At 48.3% G+C, this 27,440-nt stretch overlaps 2 protein-coding genes across 4 annotated transcripts in view; one reads left to right on the top strand and one right to left on the bottom strand.

Annotated features, from left to right (window-relative positions):
* The first annotated feature begins 7,395 nt into the window (after positions 1 to 7,395).
* Positions 7,396 to 22,763, top strand: CCDC92 (coiled-coil domain containing 92). The gene is made up of 4 exons (XM_064392771.1): positions 7,396 to 7,565; positions 19,073 to 19,209; positions 19,537 to 19,578; positions 20,137 to 22,763. The coding sequence occupies exons 2-4, from the start codon at positions 19,080 to 19,082 to the stop codon at positions 20,904 to 20,906; spliced, it is 942 nt and encodes a 313-aa protein (XP_064248841.1). The 5' UTR covers positions 7,396 to 7,565; positions 19,073 to 19,079; the 3' UTR covers positions 20,907 to 22,763.
* Positions 22,764 to 22,871: 108 nt separating this feature from the next.
* DNAH10 (dynein axonemal heavy chain 10) overlaps positions 22,872 to 27,440 on the bottom strand; it is a 49,383-nt gene continuing 44,814 nt past the window's right edge. For all 3 annotated transcript variants that reach the window (XM_064392768.1, XM_064392769.1, XM_064392770.1), the window contains 8 exons: positions 27,248 to 27,343; positions 26,437 to 26,608; positions 25,892 to 26,023; positions 25,352 to 25,563; positions 25,112 to 25,279; positions 24,720 to 24,900; positions 23,584 to 23,729; positions 22,872 to 23,201 (listed from right to left, as the gene is read on the bottom strand). In XM_064392768.1, coding sequence (XP_064248838.1) covers positions 23,055 to 23,201; positions 23,584 to 23,729; positions 24,720 to 24,900; positions 25,112 to 25,279; positions 25,352 to 25,563; positions 25,892 to 26,023; positions 26,437 to 26,608; positions 27,248 to 27,343 — 1,254 coding nt within the window. In that variant the 3' untranslated portion in view covers positions 22,872 to 23,054. The remainder of the gene's footprint in view (positions 23,202 to 23,583; positions 23,730 to 24,719; positions 24,901 to 25,111; positions 25,280 to 25,351; positions 25,564 to 25,891; positions 26,024 to 26,436; positions 26,609 to 27,247; positions 27,344 to 27,440) is intronic.

Genomic DNA, 27,440 nt, shown 5'->3' with positions numbered 1-27,440 from the left:
CCTGAGGTGGGTTGGAAGGGAGCAGCAGCACGAGAGGGGCAGACTGGAGGTGCCCCAGGCACAGTTCAGCAGCACAAAACACGTTTGGGGCAGTGCCGGCAGAAAGGACGTAAGAGCAGGGGCCAGGATCCAGCATACGTTTGTTCCCGTGTTTCTGAAATAATCCCTTAGAGATCAACGGGGTTTCACATTTTCCCCCATCTGTTCTTAATCTGTTTGCCCGACAGATGCCAAACCACCATACCCAGCATGGAAAAAACACAAAACAAAAAAACAAAGCTTTCTATCTTCTCTGGTTTTATTCACAAACATCCCCCGGAGCCCGGCACTGCTGGTGCCCCAGGGAGGAACCGGCCCCGGGGACAGATCTGCTGTCAGCAGGGGCTCGCAGGCGGCCCAGAGAGCCTGCTCCGGGCACAGACTGTCTCACACGGAGCAGCTTTGTGTTTATGCAAACCCGATGGCTCCAGTTGCTGATTATCTGCTGCTGGCATCCCTCCGCTGCCAAGGAGCCTCCGCCAACATCCCTGCCCTGCTGTTCCAGGCGCTGCAGATTTGTGCAGCCCGAGGCAGCCCCAGCCAGGCAGAGAGAAGGGAACTGCCTTGCTAAAGGTCACAGAGCAGCAGGAAAAGCAGCACCCTGAGCCCTGCAGAGGCTCCAGACAATTTGTCAAGCAGCCACTCATCCCAGTGTTATCTCAGAGTCCATCCCGGCCAAATCTGTTGAGGATGTGAGCAACAGCATTTTAATGGTACCCATAAATAGTTTATTTAGGGCTGAGACTTGGTGACTACAGCACTGTCATTATCAGTGCCTGGAATGAACCATCTCTGATAATAAATAATCCAGGATAATTCCCAACATCAAAAATGTTTCTGTCCTAAGTTGCTCCCATCTTCATCCTATCAATCAGAAAGTCTGAGTGTTTCCAACAGCTCATACAGTAAATTGACTTTAGCTTTCTTCTTTCCAAATACTGAAACCGGCTCTTTCCAGGGCACTGCCATGTAATTTACAGCTCTATCACCACCTCCTTAATAGCTGCCAAGTTCTTTGGAGTCCTTTGAAAGGGAACATAATAAAAAGATACGAGCTGAGACTGACCATGGGTTTCAAGTCTGCAGGTTTCTACGTGCCTTGTTTTGGTTTTTTTCAGCAAGCTGATGGAAACCAATTCTGTATCTTTAAGGCAAGATGAAAAGATTTTAGAATTCCCCTGACTAGTGAGAACAGAGAATTGATACAGCTCTACAGCAGCCAAATGCCAGCACATCTCTACATCTCAACTTCACCATTAGTCTCAGCTAAAGAGATGGAAGGGAGAGATTTCCTCTTTGTGGATCATTTGCTTAATCAATCTGAAACACAACCCTGCAGTCTGAAAACAGGTCTGAAACAGTGACAGTTAAACAGCTGTGCAATTTGTCTGTTGCCCCAAGAACAGAATATTTAGATAAGGTTTGGCTGAGCAAAAAAAAAAAAAGAAGGCTGGGAAAAGATTTAGCAGCTCTAACAGGAGAGGGAAAATGGGATTGTCTTGGGCTGTTAGCATCACAGCAAGCCGTGCTCTGTTCAGGCACTGCTTCTCGCCAGCCCAAGAATATGTTAATTTAATAAATGAAAACATCCTGTGCCTCCCCAGTTTGGCAAAGGTAGGATTTGGGGTGAAGGAGATCTCCTTTGCTTACCCTGCATGTTTTGCCAGTATCCCCCAACTCCCTGAAATGTCAAGAGAAAGATCAACAGAGTGAAATGTAATCTCAAAGAGAAACACGATATTTTTTTTTAATGTCCTCACAGCAGCAATCATAATAAAAATACAAACCTGAGGTTTGTAAAAATCTAGCAATAAAACCACAGACATCTTTACAACTCCCAGATACCCAGAGCTCCCCGGCAGCAAGAAGAAACCCTCCCAGCCACAAGGAGCAAAACTCTAACTGGGGACCCGGCCTAATTGTTTTACAGCCTAAAAAAAAAAAAAAATTAAAATAAAAAAAAAAGCCACACGTGACACCAATTCGCAGGTCATTACCAGCCCCCATCAGGGAAGAGAAAATAAACTCCCTTTTTTCCCTCACCTAGAGAGCACGGAGCAGCTGGGTTGTGGGGAGGTGGAATGCTGTGCTTACAGGCACTACGTGGTCTGGGTTTATAAGGCGAGCTCAGATCTTTGTGCTGTTTCCTGGTCATTAAAAACCCTTTTTAAAAGACGGATTACAGGCATCTGTAATTCCCGAGCTAACAGTGAGCATATTCTGTTCCACAGGAATAGAGATCATCTCTCTTAAAATGTGAGGCAGGCCCTCAGGCAATGTAGCTCAGCTTCCCAGTGTGCTCTGGCAGGTTATTTAATATTTCCATGCCTTGAATCTCAGCAAAAGGAATCCTATATTTAGGCATTTTCCAACCTTAATACTCCTATGATTTCTCCCAGTCTTTCTCCAACCCGATTGAAAACTCTCTTCCCATGGGCACTGCTTATTTTGAGGAGGTGCTGGAGGGCTGTGCAAGGTGATCAGACTCAGCAATGATGGGAAATTATTCAGAGAGGGGAAAAAAAATTCAATGTAGGCCAGGTTTAAAAATCCCGAGTAAACAGCCTCAGCCTAGCACTGCACAACTGCACTGTCCAGCTGTCAAGTCACATTGCAGCAGGTTCCTTGACGCTGATAATTTAATGATTCTTTGGCCCAGGGGTACATCTCCCACCGCGAATCTGCTTCTCCCGAGCAGCAATCCTGGCCCGTGTGTAAATGAGGATGAGGAGGGCTAATGCACGGTGATGGCCCCAGCACATCCAGGGGCTGGCAGCACCCACGTGCGTTTGGTTCCCTGGGAGCACAGAGGTCAGTGGTTTTTTCCTGATGATCCTCGATGGAATACAGTAGGCAGAGCCTGAGCACACACATCTAAACCTGTCAGTGATTGCTTGCAGACTGCAGGTTATATTTCTTCATTTTTGGGGGGGTTTTTGTGAAAGTCTTAAAATTAGGATTTCACAGGTTCTTTTGTTTTTGAAAAAAAAAATTGTTTGTTCTTCTTCTCTTACTTCTATTTGTAACTCGTCCTTTTTCCTTTGTGGACTAATTGTCTAAGTTTAGCTGTCTAGTTGAGGAGCTTTTTGAAAGCTGGTCCTTAATTGCACCCTTTCTGATTGGAATGAGAACCCTTACTCCCCAGGTTTCTGAGAAAGGCCCATGATATAATTGAAAGGTGGGAACTGCTTTTGCCCTTGTTTGTACAGTCACAGAATTCTGGCTAATGGCCATCTCATGAATTAATGCTGAAAAATAATGGATTTACTAAGAGCCTGGTTGGTAAAGTGCAGATAAGGGAGCTGAGTAAGGGGCTGACGCCTTCTCCCAGCCAGCAACTGTAGCCATGTTTTACGATCAGGAGCAGGTCAATTCACTTGCACATTTAATGGATGAGATAAGGGCAGCTTGCTCTAAATTAGCTTTCTGGGCAATATATGATCCAAGGGATGCAAAACCCTTCTGGCTGCCTGCTGTGAGGGAGCCAAAGCAGGGCAGCGCCAGAGCAGAGCAATTTGCAGATGATGCTGTCTCCACTAAAAACAACTGCTGGTGCTGCTGAGCACCCGGCTGGAAAGCCGTGACCCCAAGGCTCTGCAGGCCAGTGGGACACAGCTGGGACACAGCTGGGACACAGCTGGCCACGCTCTGCTCAGCTCCATTTCCCTGCTGGCTGCAGCAGGGGTGCAGGAGGGATGTGTGTGCTGAGCCTCCCTCCATGCACAGCTCACAGCAGCTCCCACCTTCTGCTGCTCCAGCCCCAAACGCCAGGCTGGATTAGGGATCTCCTGACCTGCTTTCTCCTCCTCCTCAGCAGGTTCAGCACTTGCCATCAGATGTTCCTTCTGCAGCAGGAGGTTTCCTCCGGTACCAGGAGCCCCCCAGCCCAAGTGTTGTGCAAACAGAGAAGCAATAACTAAACCCAGTCTCTGCCTAAAGGAGCTGACAGCATCTCCCTTATTCCTCCCAGCTTCTGTAAATAAATCCTTGGTAATGTCCCTGGTTTTTGGAGGAGGATAAAAGGACCTGTCGTCACTCCCTGCACAGACTTTTCCTGCCATTCACTGAGCTTTCCACTCCCTCTCCCATGCAGGGAGAAGTTTGTTAAAAATTAATTCTCATCTGATGACTGCTAATTATCTTAGAGGCTGTTGGTAAAGTGCAGCAAAGGGACCAAAGGCAGCGCTCAGGAAGAGCCCTGCGGGAGGAATGCTGGCTTGGATGGGGCCACTGAGCGGGGTCAGGCAGGGAGGACTGTAACTGATGCTCCACTAGGATGTCTGGCAGCAGAGGTATGAAATAACATTCACTGTTAGAGGTCTCTCTCTACACACTCACCCTGACATCTATTTGGTTCTGATTTTTCAAATCTTCCCCTTTGAGATGGGGAGGGATCACATCACCCACCAGATTTCAATATTTTGGTTGAGTTTCATCCTGACTGTTCTTCCCCACCAAGCTCTGGGAAAGGCTCTGGACAATCCCTTCCCCTTGCCCTCCCTCTCCTGGTGCTGCCTGGGCAGGGAGCTCATCCCACAGCCTGGGACAGGGGGACAGACAGACGGACAGCCACTGCAGTGAGCTGCTCCCCTTCCGACGGGGTGAATGGGAAGCTAATCCCGGATTCTCATCTCAGCCACGCTGATCTAATTAATAGTAACTCTTTTGGCTTTAGAGGGTGGAGGGAGCCTGGATTTAGATCTGCATTACCGGAATCAAAACCAGGCCAGCTGTGCTTGTTGATGTTAGAGATGCACAGCAAAGAGAAACAACATCCGTGTGCAGGACACAGGCGAGGTGATTAAACCTTCTGCTTCCAGCTCTGCTGCTCTCCTCTCTCCCTGTAACCTCTGCTTTTTAAAAAACTAAGCAAGCAAAAGAAAAATGAGGAGAGAGGCACCTGGAAAGCAGAGAGCCAGCAGGAAGCTCCACAGACCACTGCACATCAGGACAAAGCTTTTGTGATCTCTGATTTTGGGGGACCACAGACATTGTGAGATTTTACTGCAAAATGCTCATATCTGGGAGCCTGGTGTTTGCACTTTGATGGATTGCAGATTTGAATTTCTGGCCATCTCCAGAGTTCAGGGGTTGCAATGGGGGTCAGAACCTGCTCCAGCTATAGTAACTGTATTATACTGCACTCCCCTCTTCAGGGTTGTTAAAGAATTTTGCAGACATTAATGACACATAATCACCATGCTCACATTCCACTTTGAAGACAAGAAACTGGGGCAGCTCGGTGCTGCTCACCTGGCAAGGGGCAGAGCAGCCTTTCAAAGGATGACAAAGTGGGGTGACAAATCGCAGGCTGGAACTTCTGAGAACTGAAAATTTCAGAGAAACCAGGAGCACATGGAAAAAATGCTCAGGGACTATTTCTGTTTTATTTCTGAATGAATGTATTTTTATCCCTTGGTTTCCAACAGGTTTTCCTTACATGGAGTACAGGTACATATTTCTGTTCTATAAATTCACATCTTAAGGCCTGTTAATAAAACAGCCTTCTTTGGAACAACACAGATGGGGGTTTTCCTTCATTTGTGTTCAGTTATTAGGGATCCATATTGAATTTAACATCCTTCTGTCTTCCCTGCCAGGATGAGTCAGATGGCAAATGCATTTCTCTTTTGGCACAGGTTCTAACTGAATCATTTTCCCAGACTAGGTTGTCACCTAACGGGATCCTAAATTAAGAGCCCATGTTTTATATAAAAAGCTGGGTGGATAAAATGGAAGGGCCCTCCTGCACTGCTGCTGGCAGAGCTAAATCTCCTCCTGTACCAGGCTTTTCACTTCTAAACACCCACTTAAAACTGGTCATCCTTGGTTTTAGCTTTGACTAAGGACTAATGAACTTTCTTTAAAATATTTCCCTCTAGGCTATGTTGTGCTTCCTTTTCCCTGGCTTTAGGAGCTGCAAGGTGCAAAGTACATAAAGATCCATCTGTGTCCTCACACACAACAGAATCACCTTGGAGGTAGGTAGAGCCAGAGTCAGCAGCTTGATGCTGAATTTGATTTTGGTGAAGGTGTGAAATGTTTCCCTGTGCTGTGTACAGTGCATCTTTTGACTAAGAAAATTATCTCTCACTTCTAGAAACTTTATTGGCCTTTTCTATTGACTGCTTCAAAAAGCCAAGCTTCTGTCTCTTAATTTTGAAGCCCCTTATAATGAAGTATTTTATTTCCATTACAGACATAGAAAAGACACTGCATCCATAAATGCTTGTGTGCATCTGCCAGAGATAGAGTCACAGGCCAGTGCCATGTGCCAAATCTTCACCATTGATTTGTACAGAAAATGCAGAGAATGTCCAACCATGTAAGGCTGCACACCCAGAGCCTATCCTATGGGCAGCTGAAGGTCACATTTATTCATATATTAATGCAGAAATGACAGTGCAGAGCAGGACAGGCTGCAGGAATTGCAACCCCACAGCTCTCCTGGGGCTGTGCTGCAGCTGCGCTTGTGTCTGCAGGCTTGGGAGAAACTCACACACACGTGTGCCAATAGCACCAACACCCCAAAACTCCAGGGAGGCTGTTTCCCACACGTCCACACACGTGTTGCCGTGATCCTTTGGAGCACACACCACAGCTCCTGCTCACAGATGTGTTTCCACCCCCTCGTCCTTCACACCAGCACACACGTGCACACACTGCTCCCAACACAGGGGCACACCTGGTGCACCTCTGTCCTCACTTCAGCTGGGAAGGAAAACACAGTGCTGTGTTCTGCATTTGGAATGAGAATGGGGTTGATAACACACTCTCTTGGTATTTGTCAAGTTCTGTTTATCCTAAGTCAATAATTTTTTTTTCTTTTCTTGTGTGTCATGCTTTGCCAGTGAGAAGGTTTGCAAAAGAAACTGGCACGGATGGCTGAACTGGCCAAAGGGATATTCCACAGCACAGAACATAATGCCCAGTGGCATAACTGGGGGAGTCACACTGGGGCTGGTCTGGCTTTGGGGAGGGCAGTCTGACATCGATCAGCTGGATATGAGCAATTGCATCGTGCAACGTTTGTTTGGGGCGTTTTTCCTCTTCATTATCATAATTATCTATGAGTATTATTCTATTTCACTTTATTTTCAGTTACTGAACTGTTCTTATCTCAGCCTACAAGCTTTACTTTTGATTCTCCTCCCCATCCCACCGGGCGGGGAGTTGAGTGGGGCTTAATTTCCAGCTGGGCTTAAACCAGGACAGGCTCTCCCGGGAACGCACATCGCCTCCTTCCCCACATTCCCACAGACCTCGTGCCATTCCCATTTTCCTCCTCCCTCTCCCAGGTGCGCGCTCCCGTGCGCTCCCGTGCGCGCGCACGCCCCGCCCCGCGCGCGGGCGGGCGGGGCCGCGCTGTCCCGCCGTTGCCACAGCGACGGGCCCGGTGCCGCAGCCGCACCTGCGCCTGCGCCGCCGCCCCCGGTGCCGGTGCCGCCGCCGGTCAGTGCCGGCCCCGCGGGGCACCCGCGGTCCTTCGGGCGGGGCGAGCGGCAGACGCGGCTGGGGCCGAGCAGGTGAGGGGCCGGGCGGGGCGGCGGCTGCGGCGCGCTGTGCCCTCCGCGCCGGCCCGCTGAGGGGGCGGCGGCGGCGGCATCGCGACCCCCGGGGGCCGCGTGGGGAGCGGGGAGGCGGCATCGCTGCTGGGGCCTTTCTCCGTCTGGCACGAATCCGCCGCCCGCTGAGGGACCCTCCCGTGGGGGCGGGCGGGGCTGAGGGGGCGCCCCGCGGCCCCGGGACCTGCGGCGGGTGGAGGAGCCGCGCCTCGGCTGGGCGGAGATAGCCTGGGGGGAGCGCGATCAGAGCCCCGAGGGCCGGGCAGAGCTCCCCGAGGGCCGGACAGAGCCCCCCCCGAGGGCCGGGCAGAGCTCCACGGTCACAGCTCCCCTGAGGGCCGGGCAGAGCTCCACGGTCACAGCTCCCCTGAGAGCCGGGCAGAGCCCCGCGGTCACAGCTCCCCTGAGGGCCGGTCCCAGCCCCCCGAGGGCCGGTCCCAGCCCCCGGGCCGGCGCGGCCGTTGCGGGCAGCCAGCGGCGCGGCGGGTGCGCGCAGGGCGGCTCCGGGCCGGGCGCCGGGCGCTGGCGCCGGCCCAAAGCGCTTCGTGGAGCGCATCCAGGGCCCTTCTCTGGGGCACAGGGCGTGAAGGGCCTGCCCTGCTTCCCGCTGTACCCCCCTCGTCTTTGCGTTTGTGCCCGTTCGGGGGAAGGGACGTGTCGGTGTTTGTGTTTGGGATGTGCCCCGGAGCGGCAGAGCGGCCGCCCATCGCTGCACCGCCCGCACGCACCGGGCAGGGTTTACACCGCATCCTCCCGCATCCTTCGCATCGCACCTTTCCACTTTGCAAAGTGACGACGGTGTCGTTTTCACGAGCAACGCAGGGCCTGCAACGGGCTGGACGGGTGGATTGTGTTTATTTTGGAGTGGGTAGGGAATAATTGAGAGGAGGCGGTTTTTCCTTTGGAGGAGAACGCCTGTCGTCTGTGGATCTGGCAGCAGAGAAGTGCAGGGCGTCTTCAGACATGGAGATGCTTCCAGACGCAGCCTCCCTAGGCAGGACATGGGGTGGGACAGCAGGGAGGAAGGAGGGGCCCTTCCTGCCCTGGCCAGCAGCAGAATGACCTGAGCCCAGCTTATTAAATTGAATAAAGCTGAGACATTGGGGGTAAATGTGAACACAGAAGCTGAGGCAGCCCTGGGGGTGGAATTGTCTGTTTTGATCTGCATTGCAGGTGCATAGGAAGCATCCAGGGTACTTGTTGGCTTTACTTAGATGGGGAGATGCTTGCACTCAAAAAGCTGTATTGAGCTTTTGCAATATCAATTATACTCCTTAATTAAAAAATAAAAGACAAATGGATGTGACTGTAAATATAGTGCCTTTTCCCATGTAATTTGCTCATTAGTGAATGCAATTCTGTAGTGCATTATTATGACTGAGCCTCTGGGAGACTGACATTTATGCTTTTAAACTGCACATTGCTTTTTGGTGTGACAATTTAAAGCAAGTGCTTTATACACAGATAATGGCTGACTTGTAATATTGTTGATTTTTCAAGCTCTTGGTTGTATGAGGCTCCAGCAGTCATTTTTAGTAAAATAACAAAGATAGGAAGGTCATAACAGAGGAAAGTATCAGCTGCTTAAGTGGAAAGAAAGAATATTGGCTAAACTGATGCTAACCACTTGTTTTCATCCTCTTGTTTTACTTCTGTTTAGTATATCTGTAAAGTTTCCTCCCTCATCCCCTTAGAAAAGACAAAGGTCTCGTGACCAATCCAGATACTCTAAGTAGTTTCCAGTCCAGTCGTTCTTGCAAGCTGTAGAACAGCAATAATTTCATTTCTTACTGTTGTTTCCTTTACATCAGATTTCACAAACAGCTGCATACTTTCAGGGCTTTAAAATTATTTTTTAAATGTGTTTTGTTACAAAAATCCCACTGTTCCTTAGCGTGCCCTACTTCAGGAGGCTGTAGGTGTTAAGGGTGATATATTTGTTCGTCCAGATCCACCACATTAGTCAGTCCTTTAACTGCAGGAGGCAGAACACAAACTCCCAATGCTGTTATGGCAGAATGTGGATCATAATGTAAAGTAAAATAAAATATTTATTCAACGTTGTAAACAGCAAAATGGAGGGAGGACAGTTGTCATTTTTAGGCATCTCATTTCTGTTTTGTGGCTTAAAAAATAGTGGTTTAAAGTAGCAAAACTATGAAGGGTTGTATTCATATTGGGTAAAAAGATTACTATTAATCATTTTGCCCAAGTTCATGTTTAACTTTATTTTTCATAGTAAAGTTTAAAAAAGGTAGCAAGTTCTAATTTATTTTATAGAGAGAACAGACATCTTCATCTTTCTGAGATTTATAATGCTGAAGAATTTTTTTTGCTGACAAGTGATATTTCCTATGCATATTTATGTATACGTGTCTGTTAGTAACTAAAAGTGATGGGTTTCGTTGAGTAGCACTTTACTGAAAATTCAGCAGTCAAATAAGGTGAGGAGGGGCAAAGTTGAGTGTGTGAAATAGCTTTTTGTTATTGCTGGTTTGGAAAGCACAGCCAGCAGAAGGAACATTTACAGGTGTTGGTGTTGAGGAAGGCCAGGTGCCCAGCACACAGGGACACGAGTGGCTGTGAGAGTCCCAGAGCACAGACACAGCCCTGCTGCTCTGCCAGGGGCTGCTGCAATGAGCCAGGTGTGTAAGCAGGGCCAGCACCCCCAGGAGGGTCCAGCAGAGCCCCCAGGAGGGTCCAGCAGAGCCCCCCAGAAGGGTCCAGCAGAGCCCCCAGGAGGGTCCAGCAGAGCCCCCCAGGAGGGTCCAGCAGAGCCCCCAGGAGGGTCCAGCAGAGCCCCCCAGGAGGGTCCAGCAGAGCCCCCCAGGAGGGTCCAGCAGAGCCCCCAGGAGGGTCCAGCAGAGCCCCCAGGAGGGTCCAGCAGAGCCCCCCAGGAGGGTCCAGCAGAGCCCCCAGGAGGGTCCAGCAGTGCCCCCCAGCAGGGTCCAGCAGAGCCCCCAGGAGGGTCCAGCAGAGCCCCCCAGCAGGGTCCAGCAGAGCCCCCCAGGAGGGTCCAGCAGAGCCCCCCAGGAGGGTCCAGCAGAGCCCCCAGGAGGGTCCAGCAGAGCCCCCCAGCAGGGTCCAGCAGAGCCCCCAGGAGGGTCCAGCAGAGCCCCCCAGGAGGGTCCAGCAGAGCCCCCAGGAGGGTCCAGCAGAGCCCCCAGAAGGGTCCAGCAGAGCCCCCCAGCAGGGTCCAGCAGAGCCCCCCAGCAGGGTCCAGCAGAGCCCCCCAGAAGGGTCCAGCAGAGCCCCCAGGAGGGTCCAGCAGAGCCCCCAGGAGGGTCCAGCAGAGCCCCCAGGAGGGTCCAGCAGTGCCCCCAGGAGGGTCCAGCAGAGCCCCCAGGAGGGTCCAGCAGAGCCCCCAGGAGGGTCCAGCAGTGCCCCCAGAAGGGTCCAGCAGAGCCCCCCAGGAGGGTCCAGCAGAGCCCCCAGCAGGGTCCAGCAGAGCCCCCAGGAGGGTCCAGCAGAGCCCCCCGGGAGCAGCTCCAGGGCCCTGTGCCCAGGGCCTGGCTGGGTTGAGGTGGGAGGGGGCCCTTTGTGCAGGCACAGCCCTTATCCGCAGGGCTCTGCTGAGACAAACCCTCAGCTCCCTTCTTGTGAATCCATGGTACATCTGAACAGCACATGAAGGTGGCAAATAGCTCATTGAGTTCAAAATGGGAATGTCATCCCCCTGGTTGGCACTGCTGTCCCTCACCTCTGTTCTGTCACCTTCACCTCTCTGGCTGTACTGTCATCAGTGGATGTGGGCCTGATTCGTCCCTGTGCTCATTTTTAAGTGATGTAAAAATATCTTCCTCTAAACCAGGATGTCCAGCAGTGTGATAATGGGTGTTAGTCTATCTCCACATGAGCAGTGAACGATTTTGTTTAATAATGATTTGCCATTATCTACCAGCTCATTTCTCCTGGTGATGTTAAAGACTATGGTACTATAAATAGGAATAATAAATCTATTTACTACTAGACGTTAGTGGCATGACAAAATATTGCTGAAACAGATGTTTTCAGAGTATTGGAGCTTCTGCAAGCTGTTAGTTTGAGTGGTTTTAAATAATCATTGCAAAAGGGCTTTTTTTTTGGGCTGTGATTTCTTTCCTGCTCTTGAGGTGCATGTTTGTTCTCATTTTACTCCAAGGAAACCTTTGGTTTGTATTTAAAATATTAAAATACATTGCTGCTTGTTGGTTTTAATTATTTGATTGAGAGAGATAGGGTTTTAAATCAGTGTTATCTAAAAACAGTGCTGGACTGACTGAAAACTGTTAAATGTCATGGCTTCTCCAAACAGAATGGTAGCTGTCTCCAGAAAGGCTGAAAATACGCCAGGGAACAGTAGCTGCCTGTAATCCGAGTCGGGGCCGGAGGGAGGGCACAAAAGGCACGGCAGATCGCCTGTCTGGGCAGAGGTGTGGAGCTCGGGGAGAGCCCCTCTGTGAGGAAGAGCCGTGGGAATGATGTCAGAACCAGCAGGTTCCCTTTGCGATAGAAGAGTGTCTGCTTGTTTCCTTTCCAGCCTCAGGAAAGCTCAGTTTAACTGTGTGGCTTTATTGTCTCACTTTGAGATACCTGGGTTATGTAAGGGAGGGTATAAAGCACCTCTCTTTGGGAGCCTTTGTCTTGGCATCCTATTTAACACCAAAAAAATCTTGCTTAAGAAAGATTGGACTTAGGTCATCACCACTCCCAGATTTCCCTCATTAGCAGCTCTCAAAACCTTTAGCAAAGTGGGGACCAATTTTTGTGTGTTTGATCGTAGCTGCTGTTCTAAAATAATAAAAATCGATGCCTTATGAAACAGCATCACAGAATGCATTAGAGAAAAGCATCTCCTCAGCCTGTTACACTTGCCTGGAAATAGTTGTGCAGTTCTGTAGAGTTGTTTTGCAATAGCTGCTCTCTGTAAATGATCTTTCTGGACAGATTTAGCTTCCTATAAGGCTTCAGTGTTTCACAAATATGCCTGGTAACCTCTGAAAATCATAATTTCTGCAGTTCATGCAGTAGGAGCTCAGGCGAGTGCCTGGAGCTGGCGCTGCTGCAGGAAGCAGTTCTGCCTGTACCACCCCCTGACCTGCTTTCAGATTCTATTTTTTATTTTTGTTTTTTTCACCTTCCCCAGGCATCTACAGTGCTGCACAGTGAACCCGCCACCTGGCAACAGGCAGTGGGAAAATGGGTTTGTTTTCAGCTGCAGCAGTTCCCTGACCTGGTTCACTGAATGACCAGGAAGGTGATTCTGCAGCGTTTCAGGAATGCAGCACTGAATTCTTGCTCAGTGTGTGTGAGTGGGATGGGTGAGACAAAGTCACGGCTGGGCTGGGTGGTGCAATGCTCACATGTCCGTGTGGTGATGGGTTTTTGTCAAGTTTGGGAGCAGGAAAAGGCCCAGCCAAGTTGGATTTGTGAAACCAGTGTAGTAATTCTTTTGGTTTGTGTTTCAGCAGCCTTCAGAAAGGGCAAATTTCTATATTGCACAAATCAATTTTCTTCAGTTTCTGGTGCAGTTCACACATTCTTGAGCACAGAGGGCAATAAATTAAGAGAGGGCATGCAGTGTTCATAAGTGAGTATGTGATCTGTGAGTAAAGCCCATGACTATTCCATAGTGTAGTGTTATTTCTAAGCATGAATTTGGAGTTATTCTTAACAGCTCCTTCTACCAAAACCACCCACAGCCTACCTTACTAACTTAAGTTCTGATTCAGCTTTAACTGAAGCTGGAGAACTTTCTTAATGATTTTGGAAAAAAAATAGAATGAGGCTCAGGTTTGAGCCTTGATATTGTATTAGTCTGGGAGAACTGAATATTAATTTTCTTGTCATTCTTCTGACAAAAGAAGTTGGTTTACTAGAAAGACTAGCGTGTCTTTGCAATTTTGTGACTGCCTGGTTTTGATTGGGGTGCAGTTTGCATTCTGTGGCTTTGCTGGAGGTTATATTAAAATAACAAATTGTTTTGTCCTCATAATTAAAGGCTGAATGAAATAGAAGAACCATTCTTTAGGAGCATGTGCTAGAGAGCAGAAGAGAAGCAACCTGTTCCTCTACCTGAGATGTAATTTTGCTTGTGAAGGCTTTTATTGTCACTTCATCATTGTTAAAGGGGTTCTTTTGAAGTGGTCAGTGTCATTTAGGTAATGCTTTCTTTGTCTCCCTAAAGTGAATTAGGCTCAAATTGGGTAATTTTCAAAGCTTCCTGCCAGAGTAGGCAATTTGTTCCTGACAGCTGTACAGCCATAGCTTTGCACACTCTGGTATTGTCATCATAACTGTGTCTGTATGAAATGCCACTGCAGGACTATTTGATTTGGTTCTCTGATAGTCTCTGTCACAGTGGTGATTTTAACGTCTGATTCCTTTTAGTCTCTTCCCTTGTGACAGCTCTGGGGTTGGGTGGTCTCAAGGACAGAGAAAACACCATGTGAACTATTCCTGTCAGTGCTCCTGACTCCAGGTACACAGTCAGGCACCCAGGCAGTCTGTGAGTTCTGTGTAAAAGTAGCAGCTGGTTCCTTTGGAGCATCCAGAATTAAATCATTGCTACCAGGGTGGTGTCCACACAGTTATTCTTCCTGCTGCCATACCAGCTGCTGTAGGAGTAATAAAAAATCATCTTCTTATTAAAATGCTGAAATGTATGCTTGCAGGACATTCAGAGGTTAACTGTAAAGAGTTTACACAGCCTCTGATCAGAAAATGATGGGAAAGTCAGGCAGAGAAACCACTGAGTAAAATAGCATCAAAAGCAGTAGAAATGGAAAAGGAGCTGAGAAAGCAAAATCATGTCCTTCCTCTGGGAGGACAGTGGCACAGTTCCTTCTTCCTCTCCATTGTCTCCAGGAAAGAACTACTAATTGTGCTTGGTTTTAAAACACAGAAACGAAAAGATGAGAAGTAACTGGGTCACTAATGATGTGTAAGCATTGTTATATTGCAATGCAGAAGTCTGAGTACAGAGGTGTTGCTGCAAGAGGTGTTTCTGATAAGGGAGCACTGCAGAAGGGGAGGGATGGCCGAGGTGGATGTGTAGGCTGAGTGTATTGTCTGAAAAGCTTGACTTCAGCAGCCCTGGACTAGTTGAACTGGCCTAGTCTGATACACGTGTGGATGAGGGGTGTGCAGGAATTGGGAACTGGAACAGTTTGTCACTGAGCTGTGTTACTGCTCTTCTGCTTCAGGAGAGGTGTAGTGGTGTGATAGAATCTGTTTGGGGGCGACTTAAAACAAATGTCCAAGCAGCAGAGCAAAGCCCTTGAGTTGGCTGTGGAGGCTGCAGGGTCTCCTTTGTTATGTCCTTTGAAAGGAGCTGAGCAAACACTTTGGGGATGGCATTATGTCTCAGAGATGGAGAGCTGATCTAAGCAAAGAACAACAAAGTGACTGTCAGTAATTTCAGCATTAGAGCTGTTTGGTCAGTTCAGTGACAATCTTTAAAATGGGGTCTGGCTAAAACTTTGGAGGTTCTTACAAGGGGTATCCACTGTCCTTACTTAGTTCTTGAAATTGTATTTTATATAGCAAACAAATGACATTTTGGCAGCTTTTGTTACATTTTGATGGAGCACTGGCCAGGGAGCAGTCAAGAGGAAAATGTCTGCCCATACATATTTCAAGGCTGTGAGTTGGCAGGGAGCTAAAGCAGCTTCTCAGGTGATGGTCACCCCATCCACGTAAAAGAAGGTTATTGTGTTCTGTTGAGTGGATACCAAACAGGAATGAAAATGTTAAATCACTGTTTGGGCTTCATTCCATCCTTTGGACTTGTGTCTAAGGTCAGAGATTAGCATCTCCCTCCTCCTATCTGCAGCAGGGCTTGAGATGCTCTGATTTTGTGCAAAGGCTTCTGATAGGCAGCCAGATGCTTGTTGCCTTGAAACATTTTGAACTCTCTCCAATTGCTTAAGATCCAAAAAGGCCTGGAGCCTGCACATCTTCTGCTAGGCAAGATGTGACTGTTTATGCTGAGCATGTGATTAAGTTGCATTTTAAAAGCTCCTGTGTAATATTTTTTCCTTTTCCATACAAGATTTTGTGTGTGTATTTTTCAAGAGAACATGCACTTATAAGGAGACAGAACAGTTCCTTTTCAAGGTGAGCTTTACAGGAATGATAATTGAAGTTGCCTTCTCTGCTTTACTGGAAGATGATGGCTTAGGTAGGTGCAGTAGTGATTAAAGTGTTGTACTTAACATTCCCAAGGGAATTCTGTTTGACTGATTCCATTTGTTCCTCCTTGGCTGTATTCAAGCGAAACTGTGAATCCATCATTTGGAGGAGTTGAGGCTCAATCTCTGAGCTATATATAGAAACATTTGGTGTTGTGGTGGTCCTGAGAAATGAGAAATTGTGGATGTTTGAAGGGTGGAATGCATTGCACAGTCCACACAAAGCCTCTGTTGCCGACAGGTTGGACATTTGGTGTTCTGGGCCAGTCCTGCTGCCAGAGAGGAGGTGTGTCACCCTCACCTTCACCCCTGGACACTGCAGTGTCCCTTTAGTGTTCTGTCATCCTTCCCAAATGCTGTGCACGTTCCCAGGGGACTTTGCCAAGCTCTGCATTGCACAGTTCTGTCTGTGTAAGAACACAGCAAACTTTTTTTTTTTTTTTTTTGAGAGAAAGGGAAAGGGGGAAAAACCATAGTGACATAACTTTGTGCTGTGAATGCAGTCACAGCGTTCTTCCCAGCACTGGTGTAATTTATCTGCTGGCATCCAGCCACAGCCTGGTAGATTTGGGAGCTTGTCCCACCAATTTCCATGGTGGGAGGTGGAGATTGTTCTTCTGGGCTGTAAAGGGCACCACTGACTTCTGCATTTGCTGTTTCTTTGTGGTGTTTGACCTCCTTGTTTCAGAGAGCCTGAGATGAAATCAGCTTAGTGCAATCCCAGGACTATGGGACACAGCAAATCTGTGTCTCTGTATAGTGACTGTCTGTGCAAGAGACCTTTTCCTGCTTTGACAGTGGATGGTTTTGGCTGTTTCCCAGAGCACAGGGGGCAGACCTCACAGTGCTGGCAGTGCTGTGTAAAAAGGCCTGAGAGGGTGGGTGGGTTTGGAGCTGGATCTGCTGCCCACACATCCATGGAGTCTGTGGCTTCACCTCACTGGCCTTCCCTTTCCCTTGAGGGGAGGGAGAGGGGACAGCAGACACCCAGGCTGCTGTGAGGGGGAGAAGCACAGAAAGGCTGCAGAGGCTTGTGGGAAACTCCTCAGTGCAGAGGGGCTGCAGCTGAAACTCCTCGTGGGTTGATTTAATTGATCTCACTGATTAACTTACTGCTGCTGCTGCAGAGAAGATGATGCTCTGATGCTGGTAGTTCTTATTTTCTTCCTAAGCCTGTAACACTCACTTGACTCTGATTGTATTTGTTTTCTCAGAGCAGGTAATTCTGGTGGGATCTTTCAGATGCAGAAGATCAAAGTGAAAAAGTAATTGAGGAGATTAATAGTGAGAGCCTTTTTCTGGGTTTTTTTTTGAACACATAGGAAGTAGTTTTTAATGAACATGTTTATTTGCAAGGACTGAGCTATGAACAGTTACTGTCTGTTGCTGGTGATGAAATATTTTCCTATTCAGGCAAGTATTTTCCTGTTCAGATTATGGTTACAGGTGTAAAGCCACCATTAATACCCATTGTAAAGACCAGGAGCTCTGGGCTATTGTGTGGAGGCTCTTTTTTCACCTACTTCTGTGACAGCTTAGGGTTTCTTTTGGAGAATACATTCCTCGATTAGGAATCCCTCGTGAGCCTCAGTGTCCTGCCCAGCCAGAGCTCCAGCTGTGGCTTTGTCCTGCTGTCATGCTCGGTTGATCAGAGCAGGATGAACACTGAAGGAAGGGGATGATTCAGTAAAGCTCCTGTCTGATGTCAGCTTTGCAGGCCAGAGGATGTCACTTTGAAAATGTATCACAGTTTAAATATCCTCACTCCTCAGAATTAATGGTGCCCCACAGTAACTGCTGTGATTGTGTAGTGCCCCTTCCAGCAGGCCTCCAGCACTGTGGCTGTGAGGGACCACGAGTGGGGTGTTGCAAAATTTAACCACCCTGGAAATCTCTTTTTAGAATGTGTTTGGTCCATAATTTTTGCTTGTTTGCTAGCAATGGTAATTGTAAAATGACCCATTCACACGACAAAGCACAGTTGGCACGACTGCCCACATTCCTGGGCACTGAACTTAATCCTTGATCTCTGTTACAAGGTAACCAGGCTGTTTGGCTCCTGCACAGAAGTGGATTTCTTAACATCTTTCACACCTTCATTTTAATTTTTAACAATCAAATATTTGTTTCTGTAGAGATAAGTCAGTAGAAGACGAAGTTAGTTCAGGTCACTGATGAAATCAGGAGGGCTCTGTGTGCCACACCACATCCCCAGGTGCTTTAGTGCGTCACCAAGATGCAGGAATACCAAGTCTGGTGTTCTTTTGGGGAATAAAAGTATAAAATTAAACACAGGGCTGTGATATGTTTAGGAATAACAAAAGTATGTCACTTGCTCTGCGCTTGTGCTCTACCAATTTTAAACTGGTGGAAAAAAATTCTTGCCATAAGCCTCCATACCAAGGAGTCCCAATGGATAACACTTGCCATGCAAGGCAAAGCCTTTAAGTCCATCTTGGACACTGTGTGTGCTCCCATAATTCCAGGCATGGCTGCAATGCCACTGCAGGTGGTTGTCCAGGCAACAGGAGTTCTGACTCTTCACTTACCCTTGTAACCTAATTACTGTAATGGTTTCTACACATACCACAGAATTTAGCCTTTCCTACTGGCAGCACGGGGGTCTTCAGGGATATCTGTCAGCATCATTCTGTGTGTGGGCACTGCTGTAGCCAAGGCTTACTTTTACAAGGCTGTTCTGTAAGAGAAACCCAGTGGTGGAACAGGTTTCCATGTACTCGTAACCTGAGCAAGAAAAATGTTTGTTTTCTCTTTGAGTGAAGCATTATCTGTGTCTTGCTCTGTGTCATTGGGCCCGGTGTGAAGGAAACCCAAGAGCAGCCAGAGCTTCCCTTGTGCCAGTGCCCACATCTCAGTTTGGGCACCCCTGGCAGTGCCACCAACCTGGCTGTGCTCAGACCCCTGCTTTGCCTTTTTCCTTAGAGCTGCTTCATTTTAGTGCTTTCTCCCTTGTTCTTGCCAAGGATTTTACCAGTCCCTGCGTCCCGTGGGTAAGTGGAAACCCTCAGCAAGACAGGCACAGTAGCCCATTCCTCAGAACTCTGCTTTTAACTTGTAACAGGATTAATGACTTAGACTGTCTGAAGTTAATCCTTTAAATGTGTTAACTCCAAACAAATGAGTTCCCTGCTCCCACTCCCTACAGTATAATTAGGCTTTTGATGAACTTGGAGCACTTGTAATCAAAATAGTCCTAAAGCAGAAAAACCTTTTGTGGCATTTGATGATCACACATCAATCAATGCATTAACAGTAGAATTGTCTGTTCCCTGGCAGGGTCAGGATGGCCACCTCAACCCTGGAGAACCAGCTGCAGAGTGCCCAGAAGAACCTGCTGTTTCTGCAGCGGGAGCACAGCAACACCCTGAAGGGGCTGCACGCGGAGCTGCGCCGCCTGCAGCAGCGCTGCACAGGTACCCGTCCCCTGGAGGGGCTGCTTCCACTGCAGATCCTAAATCCACCCTGCTAAATCCAGCAGCAGGGTGCATTTAGGGGCTGCAGTTTGTATCTCATGGCAAACTGGCTGATCAAAGCCAGCTTTTTTCATTTGTTCTTTAAAAAGCTGATAGTTCGGTTGTTTTACATATCTGCTAATTTCAGTGAATCTCCTATTCTTGCTTTGGGCAGTGGGAAGAATTAATTCTGTAGTTATTGAAAGCTGTCATTGTAAATCTGCTCACCAGGTGATGTATGGGCTCCATGATGATGTTCTAACAAAAATAAACAACTTTTTTTCTCAGATTTAACCTATGAGCTGACTGTGAAGAGTTCAGACTCGTCAGGTAAGGAATACATGGCTTTTTGTTTTAATGTTCATGTTCAAGTTACTAATTTTTTTTCAATGTTTGTATTTTCTGTTCTCCAGACTTATTTATTTATGAAGTAAATGTCAAAAATTCTTTCCCAAGGTCACACAGGAAATCTGTGAAAGAGCCAAGAATAGCACCTGGAACTGCTGACTCCACTAGACAGTTCCCTGCTTGCTATGTAGGAACACAGGACACAAATTTTAGGGACAGAAGAGTGAGACTATTTTTAAAACTTATCTGAGGTGGTGCTGTAATTAACCACAAAGCTTATATATATGTAATGTGTGTGTGTGTCTGTGTGTGTTTGTATACACTAGATCCTAGTTATTTTGTATGTATTATGTTAACAGCAGGTAAAGAGCAGGAATAAGATAATTCCCTGAGGATAACCCCCTGGATCAGAGATGGTGTGGGATGACTGAAGTTCATCTTTTGGATTCCTCTCAGGGATGGCAAAAGGAGCCCTAGTGTACTGTTTTACATAATGGCTGTTGTTAATTTGAAACACTTCTGCTTTTCCTGTTCTTCTAGAAAGTGGTGGTTCAAGAAGTGATGAACTCAAAAGTAAGTGCAAAGATCTTGAAGCTCAACTGAAAATCAAAGAAGCTGAAAACACTGAATTGTTGAAAGAACTCGAACAAAAGAACGCGATGATAATGGTGCTGGAAAACACTATTAAAGAAAGAGAAAAGAAGTATTTGGAAGAGTTAAAAATGAAAAGCCATAAGCTCAATATGTTGTCCAGTGAACTGGAGCAGAGAGCGAGCACGATTGCCTATCTGACCTCTCAGCTGCACGCGGCCAAGAAGAAGCTGATGAGTGCCAGCGGGACTTCGGAGGGGACCCCCTCTGGCAGCCCCGTGCTGTCCAGCTACAAACCGTCCCCTCCCAAGGACAAACTGCCGGAGACGCCGCGGCGCAGGATGAAGAAGAGCCTGTCCACCCCGCTGAACCCCGAGTTCGAAGAGGCCTACAGAATAGGGTCGGAGAGCCGGAAGCTGGTGCTGCGAGAGCCCGTGGATGCCATGCCCGATCCCACGCCCTTCCTGCTGGCCAGGGAAACGGCAGAGGTGCATCTGATCAAGGAGAGGCCGTTGGTGATCCCGCCGATCCCTTCGGATCGCGCGCCCGGCGAGTCGCACAGCCCCGCCCGCGAGAAGCCGCACAAGGCGCACGTCGGCGTGGCTCACCGCATCCACCACGCCGCCCAGCCCCCGCAGGAGGTGGAGACCCTGGCCGTGGATCAGGTCCATGGAGGCAAGGTGGTCAGAAAGCACTCGGGGACAGACAGAACTGTCTGAGAGCACCACGGAAGCGCTGTTCTGTGCTGGTTATGCACTGTGAGCCTGTAGGGTAAATAGCACCTGCGGTGAAGTTTCTTTTGATGCCCCATGCATGCCAAACTCCTCCCGGGTACATCATTAATACATTTTGCTCTAAGGAAACCTCCTAGGACTGTGTTCATATGGCAAGGTATATAACCACTCCATGCTGTGGCCAAATCAGGGGGACCTGACCGCTTGCTTCCAAGTGCTGCTCCATTTAGTGTAACTGCACGTGTGGGCAGAGGCACGGGCTGCGTTAGTGAGTGCTCAGAGAGAACACCCCTCCCTCCCACTGCAGCCACACTACTGGCTGCTAACGTTTGGCCTGGCAGGGGTTCTCTTATCTCTCTTGTCTCCACTGTGTGTGTGTGAGCACTCCAGAGCCATCACTGACCTCTGCCACAGCCGCTCTCGCAGCAGCACTGAAAGTTGGGCACGTGTAAGTTCACTTTAATGACCTAAGGACGTCCCCAGAGCCCCAGCAAACACTACTTGATTATCCTAAATACTTTGGTTTGTGGCTTTAAGTAAAATATGGGTGGGGAAGCACCATTTAAAGGGTTAACAACCCTGATAAGAAGAGTATGAACACTGGGTTGTTTGTGGGGATCGTTTTGGGTTTTTTTAATCAAATAGCTTCACGACACATTTTATGCTAGTCAGTGCACTGCACTTGTAGCACCTTCCATACTGGCTCAGAGCTCCTTTTCAGGGAGGAAATGTAACTGGCTATCCAATATGGAAAGGGTTCTTTATGCTCTAACCTGCACTTTTTTTTGTAAAGGGATTATTTTTGTTTCCTAAAAACCTTAGTCTTGTTCTGGGCATCATCAGACAGTGCTGGCTGCTGCCAGCCTAGAAACCTGAGCTGCCCCTCTAAAATGTGAGTATTTAGTTGTAAGTGATGTAACTGATCCATACAGGAGAACCTGGCATCCTTGATTTCTGTCCTTGTGGATTGGGATGGACTTGCCTTGCACTTGACCAGATTCCCCTACTCCTTTCTAGTAAGTAGCAGGTAGACCCAACAGCTGTTAGACTACTTGATTCTTTTTTTGTTTGTTTGTTTTTTCTAGGAAAGAAAGGCATACTAGGAGCTGGGAGGGTATATAGTTTTGGGATAGGAGCATTAGTTTGTCCATTTTTCTTACATTCTTACATTCTGCTTCACTCTTGTCTGCAGCCTCTGAGTAGGACCAGCAAGAAACACTGGCTCCCAAATGCTGCTAAGCTTATGATGTGCCTTTAAAATTTTGGAACGTGTATTCTCTGTGACAGCTGATGAAGGATCCCTGCCTGCCCTGTCCCCTCCCCTCGCCAGCTGTAGTTTGCCCCTTGTAAGCTTTTCCTGCAGCTGTGTTGGCGTGTGTCCCTGCGGCGCCCTGGGCCCTGTCCGCGTGCCCGGCCGGGCCCTGGCAGAGCTGCTCCCGCCTGTGGTCCCGCTCCATTCCCACAGCATGACCCTTCCAGCAGGGCTGAGCCCGGGCGGGGCTCTGCCCTCTGCACCCTCTGGCACTCGCTGTCCCAAAGGCCCAGACCCGCCTCAGCCCCGCGCCTTGCTGGCTCTGTGGTAGGAGTTTGTTTCACAAGTGGTGGGGAGGGATCAGAAAGGGGTTGGTTCAAGCAAGGTTGTTGCTCTGAGGTTTACTGTTTTTACGTGTATTGCGTTAACCAGCAGCTGGTTTGGTTACTTTGGTTGTTGGTACCATATTTTTATGGTCATGTGTTGTATGAGTGACCTACCCTGCCACTTGTTGGAGGCTGGTGGGAGGCACCGCTTCCAGGCAGTGCAGAAGTGATGCTTTGGGCAATTAAAGACATTTCTTACAACCACCCAGGCAAACCTTAGTCTTTGTGTGTGTGGGACCAATTTACTCTTTCTTTGCAGCCACAGACTGCCTTGGAGCCATTCCAAAAGGAAACACAAACTACACAAACCAGTCTATTCTTAAACACGTTTATTGGGAATATAATACAACCAAACTAATACTAACTAAAGTCAGGTGTGCCTAAGTGAACACAGCCCCACCCACGGTGCCGGATCTCTGCCTGGGTTCTGGGTTTTTCCCTGCGCCGCTGAAGGGTTTCATTCTGGGGGAAGAACATGGTGCCTGTTTTTGACTGTCACTCAGCATTGAGGGTGAGACACACGCCTTGGAGGACCCAGTGGGAAATGTGCTTGGTGGTGTACAGGTCGGCTTCAAAGACCAGGCCGAAGCCCATGGCGTTGCGGCGCATGGAGGTCGTGTACACCGGGGTCCGGAGCGTGTTCTGCAAGAGGAGCAGTGCCTGAGCTGCTGCATGAGCTGCAAACAAGGGCCTCCAGGAGAGAGGACTGGTAAAGAAATTCACTTTGTCTGTTAGAGGACTTAAATAGCCACTACCCAGAAGATGGAAATGTCCTTTATGTCATTTACTGGGGAAGGGAAATAATTGAGAGTAGGGGGAGTGTAAGAGTGCCTGGAGGGAAAAGAGGCAACAAATGCCTCAGCCCCCTTAGAAGAAGAAAACTGTAGTGATGGGTGGTGTAAGGAGAAGTGCTAAACCAGGTGCTTCATATGGGAGTGGTAATGATAAAATGCAGCTTCTGGGCAGAGAGGGCAGGGCTGGGGAGCTGTGACAGCAGAAGGAGAAGGTAATTCAGGAGCCTCACCTGCAGTCTGAGTCTGTGTGCTTCTATGGGGATGATCTTCAGGATGGGCAGCTCCACCACCGGGACGCGGGGCTTGCTCGGGATGAGGCAGCCCTGCTCGATGTCCCAGTCTGCTCCCTCCAGGAACAAACCAGAAACATAGCAGCCTGTGAAGGCAGAAAATGCAACATTCGGGTAAACTGAGCTCCTAGAAAATATCTAGGAGATCTTTGAAGGTAAGTGTTCCTGCACTCCCTGTTCTGGGCACTACAGTCATCACAAACACACTGCATTTCAGACTGCAGCTGCACAGGGTGCAGTTTTCTGAGAGCTTTGTTTTTATCATCCAGCAGTATTAGGAAATCTAATTAAATTGTCTCAGTTGCACTACACATGATAAACAGTAGCAGGAATAAATGTAATTTGCTGCTCTCCAATTGCCCAAGTCACAGAGAGCTTTGTAACTCCCCTGGGCCTGATCATTGGGTCACTGAGAGCAGGTGAAGGGTCAGGACAGTTGTTGTGGTACAAATACCAAGTACAGATTTAGATTTTTTAAAAATGAGACTTTTTCTCTTCTCTGTTCCCAATCAGAACTGGTACTCATAGCCTTGCTTAGCTGTTTCTGTACCCAGCTTGTTATATGTAGTTATTAGAGCAGTGCTAGGCATAGAGAGCTCATAAAGAGATATTTACACAATAAATTATACATACTTGTAGGTACTTTTTGCTTAAGTACATTTCAATACATTATTTTGGTGGACATAGATCTTTACAAGCCTGCTGGAATTGGTAATGTTCTAAGCATAAAGAAATTGGTGTGTCTTTATATACATATATATATATATACACATACATACACACACATTATATAAAAAAATATATGTATGTATGCACGTATAGGGAGCAAGCAAGGGACAGGGTTAAGTTCAAGTCCCTGCCTGTGGGTGGGAAGGGTGTGCTTCATGCACACAGGAGCTCTGCAGGGACCAGAACCCAGCTACTTCACAGCTGGAAATCATGAGGACTGTGAAGTGCAAACCCCGGGCAAATGCCTACCAAGGTTTTACCAAAGTAATTTAGTGTGCCAAGCAATTCCTTTCTCTCACCAATTAACTACTTAATTGTTTTTGCCACACAATTGTGAAAACACCTACCCTGAGCGGCCCCTTCAGTGATGTCTTCTGCTTTCCTGTACTTGGTTACCTCTGTGTAGAGGGTGGAGTGATCCAGGGGCCACCTGTTTTTCCTGCAGGTGGCTTGAACAAGAGCAGTCAGGTAGGACTCGGGGATGTGCAGGCCTGACAGCCACATCACCTCAGGCTCACCCTCGCTGATCTGCAACCAGAGGCAGTGATGGGCAGCACCTGGTACTCACCCTCCAGTGCCCTTGGAGAGGAGCTGGCCTCAGTCTGCCTTGAGCCACAGTTGTGCAATGCTGGCTCTAGTTCAGGAACTTACCTGAAGTGTTCACTGGCTCCTGCCCCAGCCTGCACAGCACACTGTGCAGGTTAACAAAACAAAAGGCTGTCTGGAGGCACTTGCTTACCCAGCTGCTGTACTGGTCATATCGAGCTCTAAAGAAAATAATCCAGTTTCCAAGTGTTTTGAGGGTGTCAGGAGCCAGCCGCCGCCAGATCCCAGGAATCTGCCCGTTGAAGAGAGCCTGGGCCACATCATCCAGCTCACTGCTCATTCCAACTTCCCCAGCCAAGGCCTGCAACGATGGTGAGAGTTCAGAGGGCAGGCAGGGCCCAGCTGGGCCCATGGAGTTGCTGGGTTTACTTACACGTTGTAGCTCAGCCAAGGACTTGCCCATGCGAACGATGAGCTTATTGAAACGCTCCAGCTCCTGCAGCAGCACCACGGTCGTAGGGGTGATGTTTACTCCATATCCTTTACGTATCTGGTCAAGATCAAATACTTGAGGTAATTTGTTTTCTATATCCTTGGCAACATTTCCAATATATTCATCTCTACTAATTCCTGCACCAGTTTCACCTGAAACCAAAAAATTCTGGTGAGGCTAAATCTGTACTAAATCTCTGAGAGAAAGTTGAGAGCTGAGTCTCCTTTTGGCATCAGTCTCCCCCCTCTTCTGCTCTGATCTTTGCCCACAGCCCTGCCTGGCCCCAGCTGTGCCTCTGGGCAGGTGCTGAGCTGCTCCCAGCCTGGCAGGGCTGAGCCCTGCAGCAGCTTTGCTGCCCGAGGCTGGGACACAGCCCCAGGTCACTCCCCACACACAGGGGCTGCTGTCCCTGTCCCCAGGGCTCAGCACTCGCCCCTGGAGGGTTCCTGTTCACAAACCCAGCCCAGACAGGGCACGCACCAGTCTGGGGCTGCAGCTCCAGCAGGTGCACCCACATGTCCCGCACTGCGTGTGTGTAATAGCCGATCTCAGCGTTGGCATGAAGGCCCAGGACCTCGGGGGTGTTGGAGAGTGGCAGAGCTTCGATGGCCTCTGGAATACAAACACACACACTCTGGAACCAGAACACCACAGCAACTTAGCTATTGCTCTGCTTCAATAGAATAAAAAAATCAATTGCTAAACCTGATGCTGGAATAATGCACAGAATAAACACTTCTAAACACACATTCCCCCACAGGAGTATTATATATCATTAACATGCTCCTTTACTGATGTTTTGTGGTGTGGGTTATTTTTTGGCTTTTTTTAAACACCCGAGGAGCTCAGTGACAAGTTCACATTCCAAAGGGCTGCTCCTGTGAAGCAGTGGATTATAACACTGCAATCCATACACCTGCAGTGCCTGTGTTCTGTTCAACTTCTCCCACCCAGCAGCAATGTATGGAGACAATGTACACTGGAAGCAGCCTTTTTTTTAACGTGGCAGGAGAGGCATTTCTTACCAACAAAGTCATCTTTTCCTTTCCCTGCTGGAATTTTATAATCGACTGTGTCGCTTTTATAGAAATGGAAGACTTGGAATGTGTCAAACAGGAAATCCCCAAGGTACTCATCCATGTAGACAGTCAGGATGCGCCGGTCAAAGCTGTCGATTGCACGCCCTCCATACATGACCTGGGAATCAGGGACATCAATGTTACAGCACTGGCTTTTGGAGCAGAAAATGCAGTTCAAAAAAATCAGAAAGGTCAGAAATGCTCTTTGCTTTTGCAGTGGCTGTGGTGTAACACTCTCCCTTATGGATGCCAAGGACATCTCCAGTCCCCTCTCAGGGGGACAGGAAGGAAATATTTGGCCTTGGTCTTGAGAGAGCTGCCCTGAGCACTCCTCATCACCCACCTGGATGATTTGTGTGCAGTGGTGCCTTCCTGAGGTACCAGCTCGTGCTCAGCTGGGATCCAGTGCTGCCAAGTAACATTTTCCTGCAGGACTTCACGTTGCAGCAGCTGCCAGTGCAGTGCACCAGCTCTGAGAGCACACATTTGTACAGCTCCAGTGATGCCCCACGTGCCAACAGCCCTGTGCTCTTCCACAGGCCCCAAGGGCTCTCTCAGAATTAATTAAGCACCATCACTCCCTGTTGTGCAGGTGCACACAGTGGCCCTAATTCCCTGAGACTGAGATTAAGGCCCTTGCTCAGGGCTACACTGGAGTTTCAAACCTGCCCAGGAAAGATTCCCAGCTTAACTTGATGCAGCCCATGCAGAAAGGAAACTTTATTTATCTGAATTGCTGTGGCATTGTGGCACTCACCTCCCCAATAAGATATTTGAGACTGCTCCAAGGGATTTGATCATCCTTTTGTTCAAAAGCTTTTGTCAAGTATGTGTTAAGGATTTCCATGCACACCTAATGAATTTGTTGGAACATGTGAGATAAGAAGATTCATTAATCAGATATACATATTCATAGGTTTTATTTAATGTAGTTCTTGTTTGAAAACTAA

The sequence above is a fragment of the Passer domesticus genome, chromosome 17 (assembly GCF_036417665.1).
Source record: "Passer domesticus isolate bPasDom1 chromosome 17, bPasDom1.hap1, whole genome shotgun sequence".
NCBI lineage: Eukaryota > Metazoa > Chordata > Aves > Passeriformes > Passeridae > Passer > Passer domesticus.
Note: the sequence above shows the minus strand (reverse complement) of the source record. Positions and strands in the feature narration are given on the sequence as shown.

Coding starts and splice junctions, on each gene's coding strand:
- CCDC92 (XM_064392771.1), top strand. CDS start 19,080: ATGGCCACCTCAACCCTGGAGAACCAGCTGCAGAGTGCCCAGAAGAAC. Junction 19,210..19,536: donor CCTGCAGCAGCGCTGCACAG/GTACCCGTCCCC, acceptor TTTTTTTCTCAG/ATTTAACCTATGAGCTGACT. Junction 19,579..20,136: donor GAAGAGTTCAGACTCGTCAG/GTAAGGAATACA, acceptor CTGTTCTTCTAG/AAAGTGGTGGTTCAAGAAGT.